General features: G+C 45.2%; 1 protein-coding gene and 1 non-coding gene across 2 annotated transcripts in view; both read left to right on the forward strand.

The window, feature by feature from the left end:
• Positions 1 to 4,120, forward strand: part of LOC137331617 (protein mab-21-like 4) — a 30,909-nt gene extending 26,789 nt beyond the window's left edge. The window contains exon 5 of the mRNA XM_067995534.1: positions 344 to 4,120. Coding sequence (XP_067851635.1) covers positions 344 to 445 — 102 coding nt within the window. The 3' untranslated portion in view covers positions 446 to 4,120. The remainder of the gene's footprint in view (positions 1 to 343) is intronic.
• Positions 4,121 to 14,958: 10,838 nt separating this feature from the next.
• On the forward strand, positions 14,959 to 15,077 carry trnal-caa (transfer RNA leucine (anticodon CAA)). Its single transcript has 2 exons — positions 14,959 to 14,996; positions 15,032 to 15,077. It is a non-coding gene; the product is annotated as a tRNA-Leu (tRNA).
• Positions 15,078 to 15,089: the final 12 nt, after the last annotated feature.

Genomic DNA, 15,089 nt, shown 5'->3' on the forward strand with positions numbered 1-15,089 from the left:
TTCTCTCTCTTTCTTTAAGACCCTCCTTAAAACCCACCTATTTGACAAGCTCATAGTCACCCCTCCTAATATCTCCTTCTTTGGCTCAGTGTTTATTTTTCCTTATGATTTGGGATGCCATATAAATGCAAGTTGCTGTTAGTAACTGAACATTCACACAATGAGTTTAAACACAAGTGTCAAAGGAAGATTCTGTGTACTCACCATCTAAATGCGATAGTACACAGGCTTGATGGGTATACTACCTGAATTAAGAACTGTAAATGTCCTTCACATTTGCTGCCATTTTCACAGGATGAACTGTAAAGGACCCTGAATATTCATTTCCTTCCACTGTCTCTAGTTTCAGGTTTACCATGTCCAGGATGCAGAGAGAATTGGGGCCATGCAGCTCATCTGGTCCAAAACCACCAAACTAGTAACCGATGAAGGATGCTCATCGTAACCCGTCATGGAAGGAACCATAATCACATATCTACAACTTCTGCAGATTAGACAAAAAACCCATGTCCACATCTAATGTAGACTGGATCGCAACACATGTATGCATCTACTATAGACTGGATCACAACACGTGTCCATACTTACTATAGACTGGATCACAACTCGTGACCACATCTACTATAGACTGGATCACAGCCCTATGTCCGCATCGACTGTAGACTGGGTCACAGGCCCATGTCCACACCTAATATAGACTGGATCACAACACATGTTCACACCTACTATAGACTGGATCACAGGCCCATGTTCACACCTACTATAGACCGGATCACAGCCTCCAATGCCCACATCTACTATAGACTGGATCACAGCCCCATGTCTACACCTACTATAGACTGGATCACAACATGTATCCACATCTACTATAGAATGGATCACAGCCCCATGTCCACACCTACTACAGACTGGATCACAGCCCCATGTCTACACCTACTATAGATTGGATCACAACACATGTCCACACCTACTACAGACTGGATCACAGCCCCATGTCTACACCTACTATAGACTGGATCACAACACATGTCCACACCTACTACAGACTGGATCACAGCCCCATGTCTACACCTACTATAGACTGGATCACAACACATGTCCACACCTACTACAGACTGGATCACAGCCCCATGTCTACACCTACTATAGACTGGATCACAACACATGTCCACACCTACTACAGACTGGATCACAGCCCCATGTCTACACCTACTATAGACTGGATCACAACACATGTCCACACCTACTACAGACTGGATCACAGCCCCATGTCTACACCTACTATAGATTGGATCACAACACATGTCCACACCTACTATAGATTGGATCACAACACATGTCCACACATACTACAGACTGGATCACAGCCCCATGTCTACACCTACTATAGATTGGATCACAACACATGTCCACACCTACTATAGACTGGATCACAACACATGTCCACACCTACTATAGATTGGACCACAACACATGTCCACACATACTATAGACTGGATCACAACACATGTCCACACCTACTACAGACTGGATCACAGCCCCATGTCTACACCTACTATAGACTGGATCACAACACATGTCCACACCTACTACAGACTGGATCACAGCCCCATGTCTACACCTACTATAGATTGGATCACAACACATGTCCACACCTACTATAGACTGGGTCACAACACGTGTCCACACCTACTATAGACTGGATCACAACACATGTCCACACATACTATAGACTGGATCACAACACATGTCCACACCTACTATAGACTGGGTCACAACACGTGTCCACACCTACTATAGACTGGATCACAACACATGTCCACACCTACTATAGACTGGATCACAACACATGTCCACACCTACTATAGATTGGATCACAACACATGTCCACACCTACTATAGACTGGATCACAACACGTGTCCACACCTACTATAGATTGGATCACAACACATGTCCACACATACTATAGATTGGATCACAACACATGTCCACACATACTATAGATTGGATCACAACACATGTCCACACCTACTATAGACTGGATCACAGCCCCATGTCCACACCTACTATAGACTGGATCACAACACATGTCCACACATACTATAGACTGGATCACAACACATGTCCACACCTACTATAGACTGGGTCACAACACATGTCCACACCTACTATAGACTGGGTCACAACACATGTCCACACCTACTATAGACTGGATCACAACACATGTCCACACCTACTATAGACTGGATCACAACACATGTCCACACATACTATAGACTGGATCACAACACGTGTCCACACATACTATAGACTGGGTCACAACACGTGTCCACACCTACTATAGACTTTATCACAACACATGTCCACACCTACTATAGACTGGGTCACAACACATGTCCACACCTACTATAGACTTTATCACAACACGTGTCCACACCTACTATAGACTGGATCACAACACATGTCCACACCTACTATAGACTGGATCACAACACATGTCCACACCTACTATAGACTGGATCACAACACATGTCCACACCTACTATAGACTGGATCACAACATGTGTCCATACCTACTATAGACTTTATCACAACACGTGTCCACACGTACTATAGACTGGATCACAACACATGTCCACACCTACTATAGACTTTATCACAACACGTGTCCACACGTACTATAGACTGGATCACAAAAATCACTTAAAAAAATGCTCATTAGAATTCAAGGAAAGTTCAAACAGACCTGAAGTACAACAGGCCTCATTCCGTGTCACTTCACCAGATGGTTTTATACTTTAACTTCCTCCTGCTGATGTGCATGAATCTATTTTATTATATACAGACCTGGTTTGTAATTGTGAAATGTTATGTAGCAACAACGTACATCTCTACAGTCAGCTAACTTCACAAAACACCTCAAAGTACTTTATAAGCACATGTATGAGCTGTATCTCCTAGAAGCCAATCGTTTTTTTTACCCGCTATGTACTCTTACATAGAATTACATAGAATGTACAGCACAGAAACAGACCATTCGGCCCAACAGGTCTATGCCAGTGTTTATGCTCCACATGAGCCTCCTCCCACCCTTATTCATCTAACACTATCAACATATCCTTCTATTCCTTTCTCCCTCATGTGTTTATCTAGCTTCCCCTTAAATGTATCTATGGCAGTCGCCTCAACTATTCCTTGTGGTAGTGAGTTCCACATTCTAACCACTCTCTGGGTAAAGAAGTTTCTCCTGAACGCCCTATTGGATTTATTAGTGACTATCTTATATTTATGGCCCTTAGTTCTGGTCTCCCCAGCAAGTGGAAACACCTTCTCCATGTGTACCTTATCAAACCCTTTCATAATCTTAAAGGCCTCTATCAGGTCACCCCTCAGTCTTCTCTTTTCTAGGAGCTGACTGACACACACAAGCCATATAGTATCAGGCAGGATACCCTTTTCCCCTGCTGTGTACCATACACCTACAGTATCTGCCACTGAGACACACCAGACATGTAGTAACAGGTGGGAGTGAACTGTTCCGTTTTACCTGTGAATCGTACATGTACAGGAGCTGTCATCGAGACATACACATGAGCTGTACACCACCAGATGGGAATGAATTGTTTCCTTTCTTCTTTTTCTTGTGTTCTAATTTAGATTTGTACACATTGATGAAAGCCATTTTCCTTTTATCCTTGGATGAAGCTGGATTGAGGAGAACTGTTCTGATTTGGAACCTAATGGCTGAAACTGGGAAACATCAACCTCAAAGCATCATAGTTTGGCCGCTATTAAAATTAGTCGGTGATTTAACGGTACATCGATGTCAATTCCTGCAGTTAACACAATTAGGGCCTTAAGGCTGATCAACATTTAAGGGTTTCAGATTGTAACTAGAGATGACCAAATTGAACCAGATATAAACCAGATTCAAATGGAACCATATATAACCGGATTGATCCACATATAACTGAAACTGAAATCCTGATCTATTCAAACTGACAGGAAGTTTCTCCATCTCACTTCCTGCCCATTCATTGGAACTATTTCTTTTACTTGTATGTTTTTTAAACTTTATTTATGTAACAGTATGTACCCAATAAAATATACAAGAAATCACTGTTTAGGATCTCACTACAGGAAGTGTTTAATGTGATAGACAGGAGGTCGTATGAAGAAAGCTGTCCCAGGAGAGCCTCTCAACATTTAATGTCTCAGATTTAACACCCACCCAGCTGTGGCCTCTGGTTAACACGCATCAAATTAATGTCGACTGACACAGGCGGCCAAGGCCTCGCGTTAATACCCACTACAGCAGGTCCATGGTCTCAGAGTAGTACAGACTGGAGGCATTCCTGGAGGTTTGATTACGTGACATTTGATCACATGACTTTTACAAATGTGAACTGCACTTACCTTGTAACGGTTCGGTCCCCTGTAGTTGACTATTTTTGCTTGTGGTTCGCGCCAGCAGCAGTTGTGCAACAAGTTCCAGGAACCAGGAGGCCGCCTGTGAGAGGGGAAACCGAGGAACCCCCCCCCCACCCGTTTCAGACCACCCCATTTCAGATCCCCCCATTTAAGAGCCCCCCGATTGCCGAGCCTCCCCGATTCCTGACTTTCCCGCCCTCTCCCAACTGCACTCTATGCGGTCGCGGCTTTATGCGGCAGAGGTTGGGTGACATCAAGGAGCTGGGTGGGGGGGGGGGGGGGGGACGCAGGGTGGCGGGAAATTTAAATCACTGAATCTCCCGGGCTGCTGGGGGATTCCGGGAGACTCTTGGTTGTTCCAGGAAGTTTGGGAACTTCAGATCAGCTCTGACTGAGGTTCCCAGTTCAGAGTGTCACCTTCATACAGAACCAGAGTCCAAGGAGATAGGGAGAGAGATGGCGTTTATTAAAAGTGGTATCAACTGGGGAGCCTGACCGCTCGTTGTGTAGTGCAGAGAGTTATTGGCTCGGAGGCCATTTGGCCCAACGTGCCTGTGCCGGCTCTTAAAAGAGCTATCCAATTAGTCCCACTCCCCTGCTCTTTCCCCATAGCCCTGCATATTTTTCCCCTGCAGGTATTTATCCAATTCCCTTTTGAAAGTTACTATTGAATCTGCTTCCACCACCCTTTCAGGCAGTGCATTTCAGATCATAACAACTCCCTTTGTAAAGATGTTTCCCCTCATCTCGCCTCTGGTTCTTTTGCCAATTATTATACATCTGCGTCCTCTAGTTCCCAACCCTTCTGCCACTGGAAACAGTTTCTCCTTATTTACTCTATCAAAACCCTTCATGATTTTGAACTCCTCTATTAAATCTCTCCTTAACCTTCTCCGTTCTAAGGAGATCAATCCCAGCTTTTCTAGTCTCACCACGTAATTGAAGTCCCTCATCCCTGGTATGATTCTAGTAATTCTCCTCTGCACCCTCTCTAAGGCCTTGACATCCTTCCTAAATTGTGGTGCCCAGAATTGGACACAATACACCAGCTGAGGCCTAACCAGTGATTTATGAAGATTTAGCATAACTTCCTTGCTTTTGTACTCCATGCCTCTGTTGATAAAGCCAAGGATACTGTGCGCCTTTTTAACAGCTTTCTCAACTTGTTCTGCCACCTTCAAAGACTTATGTACATAAACCCCCAGGTCTCTCTGTTCCTGCACCCCCTTTAAAAATTGTACCATTTAGTTTATATTGTAGACTATAGGATTACTACTAGTTACAAGTAGGGTATCGGGGCATTACACCTACTACTATCAGGTACATACAGACTATCAGTGAGTTATTGTATTACTGTTCGTTACGAGGAGAATCTAAGTGTTACCAGTATTACTATTAGTTATCCATGCAATTTCAGTGAGTTATCATTAATTACTGGTGGAATCAGAGTTCCTCCTACCTCTGATTTCTCCTCTGTAAATCGCTCCCCCACCTTTGGTTTCTCCTTTCCCCACCCTCAGTTTTTCCTCCTCCCCACCCTCGGTTTCCCCTCTTCACCTGCTTACGGGGGCCCACCTGGTTTTTGAAACTTTTCGCACAACAGCTGCTGGCGTGAACCCACGAGCAAAGACTATCAACTACAGGGGACCCAACCTTTATAAGGTAAATGCAATAACATTTGTAGAAACCATGTGATCTGACGTCACGTGGTTAGACGTCGTGTGGTCAGAACATCACATGTTCCGAACATCACGTAATCAAACCTCCAGGAATGCCTCCAACCAGAGTTGGCAACACTAGGACCATGGCCTCAGATTAGTACCTATCACAGCAAGCAGCACGGCCTAGAGTTAACGCCCACCGCATCAGGCAGCCATGACCTTGGGTTAAACTTACTACAGTAGGCAGTGTAGCCTAGGGTTAGCACTCAGCACTGCAGGCAGTTGTGGCCTCTGGTCAAAACCCACCACCGCAGGCTGCTGGTTAACACCCACGGCAGCAGTCGCAACATTAGGTTAATACCTATCACTACAGGCAGTCGCAACATGAGAGGCAGTTGTAACATTAGGTTAATACCCATCACTACAGGCAGTTGTAGCCTTCAGTTAATACCCATCACAGGCCTCAGGTTAACGTCTTAACTAAAGAACAGTACCTCCCACAAGGTAGCACTGGAGTGTCAGTCTAGATGATAAACCCACGTCAGGTGTGGAATTCGAACCCGCATGATTCAGACCTGGCACTGAGAGGCTGCCAGCTGAGCCAAGCTGTAGTGGTACTGAATCTCCTCCCAAAATATAGGAATTTGCTAATCCAGATTAAAACGATATTACAGATGGAAAAACAGCTCCAAGGGAGGACAGGTAAAGAAGTGAAAACTGACAGCACTCTGCTCAAAGCACAATTTGGAAGAGTATTTAGAGAGGGCGTGGGAGATGGAAGGAGCTCTTCGTGGATGGATAATTATTTGGCATAGTCAACATTGTAGTTTAAAAGTCTCCATTTTCCTCCAATGAGACATCTTTCAGGAATAATTCCCAGTTGCTTTTTCCTAGTTGGTCCCTCATTCCTTTGAAGTTTCCATTGAAATCTTTCTTGCTCTTTTGCTCTCTCCTTTCTCAGTCTCTGCCTATCTGTCTCTCTTTTCTCCCTTTCTGTCCCTCTTGTTCTCCCTCTTTTCTCTCTATCCCTGTCTTGCTCTTATTCAGCATTTCAGCCCATGTGTCAGCCCATTATTTGTGGATGAATTTCCATGAGATTCTCCTGCTCGCCTGGGATAACTGCAGTGCAAGAGTTGCAGAAATCCCAGAAAAATTGTATAAATGCCATTGACACCATATTTCTGGGGTTTCCATGGCTCTTGCAACTAAGTTACGGCGGATGAGTGGGAGAACCCCTCCCACAGAATTCCCCCCCCCCTTTTACTTGCTGCATTTTGGGGCTTATGGGAGCCGTTTAAAACTATTTCTCTTGCAAGAGCTACAGATATTTTAAATGCGAAAATAAAAGTAGTTGTAGGGACTGCAGTAAAATTTAACAGGGCCCAGTTTGTTTCTTTGGTACTCAGACACTTTTCACAAATTAACATGATACATCGTGTTAATTTGTGAACTGAAACCTTTTTACAACATGCAGCCACACGGTCAACAAGAAAAACAAAACCAGCTTTCATTTTCACTGGCCGAGCTGCAGACTACCACAAACAGTCAGATCATTTGTTTATTTTAAACGGGCTAACACCTGGATTAAAGTAGCAGACAGATGTGTTTGGTGTCCGATGGTATCACCAATAGTCATTTCTAGGCTTGTGCAGTTTAACGTTTCAAAAACAGAAAATGTTTGAATGTACAACAGGCTGATCAGCAGTTAAAAGAGGAAACATCAGGTTAATGTTCAGTTCTGCCCCTTTAGCAGATCTCCGTTCTAAGGATTTGGTGTGATGATATTGACTCACCCTTATCCCACCTACTTTAAAAGAAAAATTGCCTGTTTAAAATAATTAAGCCAGCACAGCTTCAATTCTGGCAAAACCTCCCCTGCCTCTGGAACGCCACGGAACATGGACCAATGTAAGTGTGAGCCAGTTTGGTAATTTGAATGTTGAATTGACCGTGTGGCTGCATGTTGTAAAAAGGTTTCAGTTCGCAAATGAACACGATGTATCATGTTAATTTGTGAAAAGTGTCTGAGTACCAAAGAAACAAACTGGGCCCTGTTAAATTTTACTGCAGTCCCTACAACTACTTTTATTTTCGCATTTAAAATATCTGTAGCTCTTGCAAGAGAAATAGTTTTAAACGGCTCCCATAAGCCCCAAAATGCAGCAAGTAAAGGGTGGGGGGAATTCTGTGGGAGGGGTTCTCCCACTCATCCGCCGTAACTTAGTTGCAAGAGCCATGGAAACCCCAGAAATATGGTGTCAATGGCATTTATACAATTTTTCTGGGATTTCTGCAAGTCTTGCACTGCAGTTATCCCAGGCGAGCAGGAGAATCTCATGGAAATTCATCCACAAATAATCCTAATGTCCATGCCCCCAGAGGGCCACTGAAAATAACCATCATGCTTGAAGCAATCTTACAACACCAGATTATAGTCTAACAGTTTTATTTGAAAATCACAAGCTTTCGGAGGCTTTCTCCTTCGTCAGGTGACGAAGGAGAAAGCCTCCGAAAGCTTGTGATTTTCAAATAAAACTGTTGGACTATAACCTGGTGTTGTAAGATTCCTTACATTTGTCCACCCCGGTCACCGGCATCTCCACATCATGCTTGAAGCACTCACATTCCCTATCAGTAGTTTCTAATCCCCCCGTGACAAAATTGGGTTTCTGTCTGTGTTGAATTTTTTACTTATATTTTGTATTGCTAAAAGCACCATGTGTGGGGAAAACAGTGGACCATGTACTTTAACAGCTCTAATAGAGCCCTAAACCCGTCTGCAGTCCTCACCTCAGCCCCAATTTTAACACAATTATAAAAGTGTCCTAATTCTAATGCCTTAATACTAATGTGCTAACTCTAACCATAATGCTTCTATCATAGAGTCCTATTCTAGCCCCAACCCTAACACAGTGTTCTAACACCAATTCTAGCCCTAAACCAAACACATCTATGTTAGTGTTCGAACCCTAACACAATTACTAATCTTAATCCGAACCCAAACACATCTATAATAGTGTCCTACCTCTAGCCCTAACCCTAATACATCTATCATAATGTCCTAACCATAATACTGCTATAATAGTTTCCTTACCTTAATCCTAACACATCTCTATTGAGACATGGATTAGGGGAAGAAACAGAAACTGAGACAGCCAGTCTAGGAAACAAAGATCAGTCAAAAAGCCTTTCCACCATCTACAAGGCACAAGTCAGGAGTGTGATGGAATACTCTCCACTTGCATGGATGAGTACAGCTCCAACAACACACAACAAGCTCGACACCATCCAGGACAAAGCAGCCCGCTTGATTGGCACCCCATCCACCACTCTAAACATTCACTCCCTTCACCACCGGCGCACTGTGGCTGCAGTGTGCACCATCCACAGGATGCACTGCAGCAACTCGCCAAGGCTTCTCCGACAGCACCTCCCAAACCCGCGACCTCTACCACCTAGAAAGACAAGAGCAGCAGGTACATGGGAACAACACCACCTGCACGTTCCCCTCCAAGTCACACACCATCCCGACTTGGAAATATATCGCCGTTTCTTCATCGTCGCTGGGTCAAAATCCCGGAACTCCCTTCCTAACAGCACTATGGGAGAACCTTCACCACACGGACTGCAGCGGTTCAAGAAGGTGGCTCACCACCACCTTCTCGAGGGCAATTAGAGATGGGCAATAAATGCCGGCCTCACCAGCGATGTCCACATCCCATGATCGAATAAAAAAAAATACAGGGAAATCACACGCCACTACACTATGCAAGATCAAGCTTTGATGGGAGAAAACTCACACCTAACTGAGGTGAACAAAGACACAAAATCTTTGTAAGGAAATGGATGTTCCAAAGCCAGTTGGTTTTAGGTGGTATTGGAATGGCAGACAGACAAATCAATCTACGTGTATTAAATAAGTTTTGGTAGGCATGTCCAGAATATGAGGAAAAGGTAGCATAAAGGAACCACACTTTGGCTGTGTAAAGGGTACTGTCTGAAGAGTTCATGCTTAGGCTTGACTGTATCCCTATGCATGGACGACATCACCATCTTCTGGTCCGACTAGCAGTCGGTCCATGCCCTGATGGGCATCTGTGACCGTTTCAAGCTGGCCTCGGGGGCCAGAGTGAACAGAAATAGAAGCGAGACCATGTTCTTTGGCAGGTAGGAGACCCGATCCTTTGTCCCCTTCACTGTCAGGTCCGACTACCTGAAAGTGTTGGGGATCTGGTTCAGGGGGCCCCTGGCCTGCACAAAGAACTGGGAGGAGCAGATTGCCAGGGCCAAACAGAAGCTTGGTATGTGGGTGGGATGATCCGCATAACCAGCAGGAACCTGGTGATAAGGTGTGAGGTATTCGTGGTGTTGCTCCACATGGCCCAAGGCCTGGCCCATTCCTCACAACTCTGCCGTCACAGTCACCCGAGCTATCTTCCACTTTGTCTGGAGGTCCAGGGTAGAACGCGTCTGCAGGACCACCATGTACAAGACCCCAGACAAAGGGGGGAGGAGCATCCACAACGCCGCTCTGATCCTGATGGCCTCCTTTGTGTGTGGCTGCCTCAGGATGTGTGCAGAGCCCCAGTACGCAAACACCAAGTGTCACCACATGCTGAGTTTCTACCTGTCCAACACACTGAGAAGGCTAGGTCTGGCCACGCTGGCCGAGCAGGCGCAGGACGTCCCGTACAGCTGGACGTCCCCCCGCACCTGTCCCATTTGGTCGAGGCCATTTGGTAGAACGTCTCGTCGAAGGAACTGACCAACAGACACCCAGTGCGGTCATTCCAACACGCACAGAACCTCAGCGGCACCACAAGCTGCCCTCAAGACTGTGGCAGGGAGGAGACTGTCGTCCACCTCCTGATGGCCTGCCCCTCATGCAGAGGGAGATGCGTTGGTATCTGTCCCGGTTCATCCCAAACAGTTCGGTAACACAGGATGCTGTGCTGTACAGGTTGTTCCCGGGGACGCACAACGAGACAGATATTATCTGCGGCCGGAAGACTATCAGCTCGGTGAAGGAGGCCCTTTGGTTCGCCCGAAACAACCTAGTCTTCCAGCTGAAGAAGCTGTCGACGACCATGTGTTGCCGGACAGACTCCAAGGTCCAGGAATACCTGCTGGGGGAGGCACAGAGATGAGGTGCGACCTTGTGCTATATCTACAATGATACTATGAATGACTTCTTTTCCTCACAAAACTTGGTACATAGAAACATAGAAAATAGGAGCAAGAGTAGGCCATTCGGCCCTTCAGGCCTGCTCCGCCAGTCAAAATGATCATGGCCGATTGTCTAACTCAGTACCCTGTTCCCGCTTTTTCCCCATATCCCTTGGTCCCTTTAGCATTAAGAAATATATCTATCTCCTTCTTGAATACATCTAATGACTTGGCCTCCACTGCCTTCTGTGGTAGAGAAATCCACAGGTTCACCACCCTCTGAGTGAAGAAATTTCTCCTCATCTCGGTTCTAAATGGCACAACCCGTATCCTGAGACTGTGACCCCTGGTTCTGGACTCCCCAGCCATCGGGAACATCCTCCCTGCATCTAGTCTGTCTAGTCCTGTTAGAATTTTATATGTTTCGATGAGATCACCTCTCATTCATCTAAACTCTAGTGAATATAGGCCTAGGCGACCCACTCTCTCCTCATACATCAGTCCTGCCATCCCAGGAATCAGTCTGATAAACTTTGTTGCACTCCCTCCATGGCAAGGACATCCTTCCTCAGATAAGGAGACCAAAACTGCACACAATACTCCAGATGAGGTCACACCAAGGCCCTGTATAACTGCAGTAAGACATCCCTGCTCCTGTACTCAAATCCTCTTGCAATGAAGGCCAACATACCATTCGCCTTCCTAACTGCTTGCTGCACCTGAATGCTCGCTTTCAGCGACTGGTGTACAAGGACACCCAGATTTCGTTGCAGCTCCCCTTTTCCCAATCTATCACCATTCAGATAATAATCTGCCTTTCTGTTTTTACAACCAAAGTGGATAACCTCACATTTATCCACGTTATACTGCATCTGCCATGTTCTTGCCCACTCACCCAATTTGTCTAAATCACATTGGAGCCTCTTTGCATCCTCCTCACAGCTCACATTCCACCCCAGCTTTGTGTCGTTTGCAAACTTGGAAATGTTACATTTAGTTCCCTCATCCAAATCATGGATATATATTGTGAATAGCTGGGGCCCAAGCACTGATCCCTGTGGTACCCCACTAGTCACTACCTGCCACCCGGAAAAAGACCCATTTATTCCTACTCTCTGTTTCCTGTCTGTCAACCAATTCTCAATCCATGCCAATATATTCCCCCCAATCTCATGTGCTTTAATTTTGCACACTCAGTTTTTATGTTCCCTGCTAGTTTACTCTCATATTCTATTTTTCACCTCTTCTTCAATCTCTTTGTTCTCCTTTGCTGAATCCTAAACTGCTCCCAATCCTTAGGCTTCATGCTTTTTCTGGCAATTTTATATGTCTCCTCTTTGGATCTAATACTATCCCTAATTTCTTTTGTAAGTCACGGTTGAGCAACCTTTCCTGTTTTATTTTTGCGCCAGACAGGAATGAATAATTGCGATTCCTGCACATGTTCTTTAAATATTAGCCACTGCCTATCCACCATCATCCCTTTTAGTAAAGTTCCCCAATCTATCATGGCCAGCTCGCACCTCATACTTACGTAATTTCATTTATTTGGATTCAGGACCCTAGTTACGGAGTCAACTACTTCACTCTCCATTTCAATGAGGAATTCCATCATGATATGGTCGCTCTTCCCGAAGGGACCCCGCACAACAAGATTGTTAATGAATCAATTCTTATTGCACAATACCCAGTCGAGGATCGCCTGTTCTCGAGTTGGTATTGGTCCAGAAAACCATCACGAACACACTCCAGGAATTCCTCCGCAACAGTATTATTGCTAATTTGGTTTGACCAATCGAAATGTAGACTAAAGTCACCCATGATTATAACTGTACCCTTCTTGCATGCATCTCTAATTTCCTGTTTAATGCCCTCCCCTACATCTCCACTACTGTTTGGGGGCCTATAGACAACCCCCACCAATGTTTTCTGCCCCTTGGTGTTTCTTAGCTCCACCCATACAGATTCCCCATGGTGATTTTCCGAGCCAATATCCTTCCTCACCATTGCATTGTTTTCCTCCTTTACTAACAACGCAACCCCACCTCCTTTCCCTTTTTGCCTGTCCTTCCTAAATACTGAATACCCCTGGATGTTCAGTTCCCATCCTTGGTCACCCTGCAGCCATGTCTCCGAAATCACAACGATATCAAAACCATTAATACCAATCTGCGCTGTTAATTCATCTAGCTTATTGTGAATGCTCCGCGCATTAAGACACAATGCCTTGAGACTTGTCTTTTTAAGATTGCTAGTTATCTAAGTTTTATTTTGCACTATGGCCCGATTTGTTTTTCGCCATTATTTTCTCTGCCTTCCACTATTGCTTCTTCCCTTTCTGTCTTTTGTTTCTATCCATGTTTCCCCCTCCTCTGTCTCCCTGCTCAGGTTCCCAACCCCCTGCCATTTGAGTTTAAACCTTCCCCAACAGAACTAGGAAACACCCCCGCGAGGACATTGGTCCCGGTCCTGCTCGGGTGTAACACATCCCGCTTATACAGGTCCCACTTTCGCCAGAAATGGTCCCAATGTCCCAGGAATCTAAATCCCTCCCTCCTACACCATCCCTGCAGTCACGCATTCATCTGGTCTATTCTCCTGTTCCGATACTCACTAGCACGTGGCACTGGTAGTAATCCTGAGATCATGAACTTTGAGGCCCTGCTTTTTAATTTATCTCCCAACTCCTTAAATTCACCTTGCAGGACCACATCCCTTTTTTTACCTATGTTGTGGTACCAATATGGAACACAACGACTGGTTGTTCACCCTCCCCCTCCAGAATACCTTGCATCCGCTCAATGACATCCGTCACATTATAACCCGTTCCTCAGGGACAAGATTTCAAATCACACTTCTCCTTTCCCACACAAAAAAGGCAGCACACACAGAAAATTACATTCTTACCCTACCTCCATTGCTGCATTCCACATTGCTTTCTAGTATTGTGGCTTTCAATCCCACTGCAGACAGTGGTGTTACTCAGATAAAAGGGCACCAGAGTCATAGAATGAAACTTCTTCCACACAAAGGCTGCTGATTCTGCTCCGTTACTCAGGGAATTACTTCCAATGCTACTTCTGACATTAACAGTTTGCCAGAAAAAGACAGCAGAGCCAAGCAATTCAGTCATCAGCACGTAAAAGTTGCCAGAGTTCATGACTTTGTAGGCCGGGCCGTTCAGGTGGCAGTGCTCAGATTAATGCTTAAGGCCAAGGGCACAAGACCTGCAGAGTGGCTTGTTTCCCCTCACAAAGTTTGGTAGTGCCTGGTGATTTTCTGGGGAGCCGGGCTCCAAATAGCACTTGTCACATCAAGTAAATGTATTGTGAGAAAAGGAAAGGCACGAGAATGAGAGGCTGAAAAGTGCTGCTTGGAATCAATGTTGGATTGTGGTTTGTTTTCGAAAGGCTTGTGTTTGAATGCAGCTGTGCTGCTTGTGTTTTGTCAAGTTGAGAAAGCAGAAATGTAGGCGAGGACGATGGTAAGGGACAGGTTGTAAAATACGGGTTTTGTGAGAAAAATATGTGTATGAATGTTGGTTTCACTGCAGGAATGCTCAACTTTATGACTGACACTGCCTGAAAAGTCATAGAAGAAGAGCGAATGGTGCGTGTTTTGTGTTTGCATGGGAGGAATCAGTGCCAGGCAGCTCAGTAAGGGTACAGATTTTGGAGGACACGCTTGTAGCATTGCACAGTCAGGATGGCCGAGTGGTCTAAGGCGCCAGACTCAAGGACTGTTTATCCTTACCTTACTAAAGGTTGGTGAATTCTGGTCCCTTTCTAGGGGCGTGGGTTCAAATCCCACTTCTGACATTACCTTTTTTT

This window comes from Heptranchias perlo, chromosome 13, assembly GCF_035084215.1.
Source record: "Heptranchias perlo isolate sHepPer1 chromosome 13, sHepPer1.hap1, whole genome shotgun sequence".
NCBI classification, from domain to species: domain Eukaryota; kingdom Metazoa; phylum Chordata; class Chondrichthyes; order Hexanchiformes; family Hexanchidae; genus Heptranchias; species Heptranchias perlo.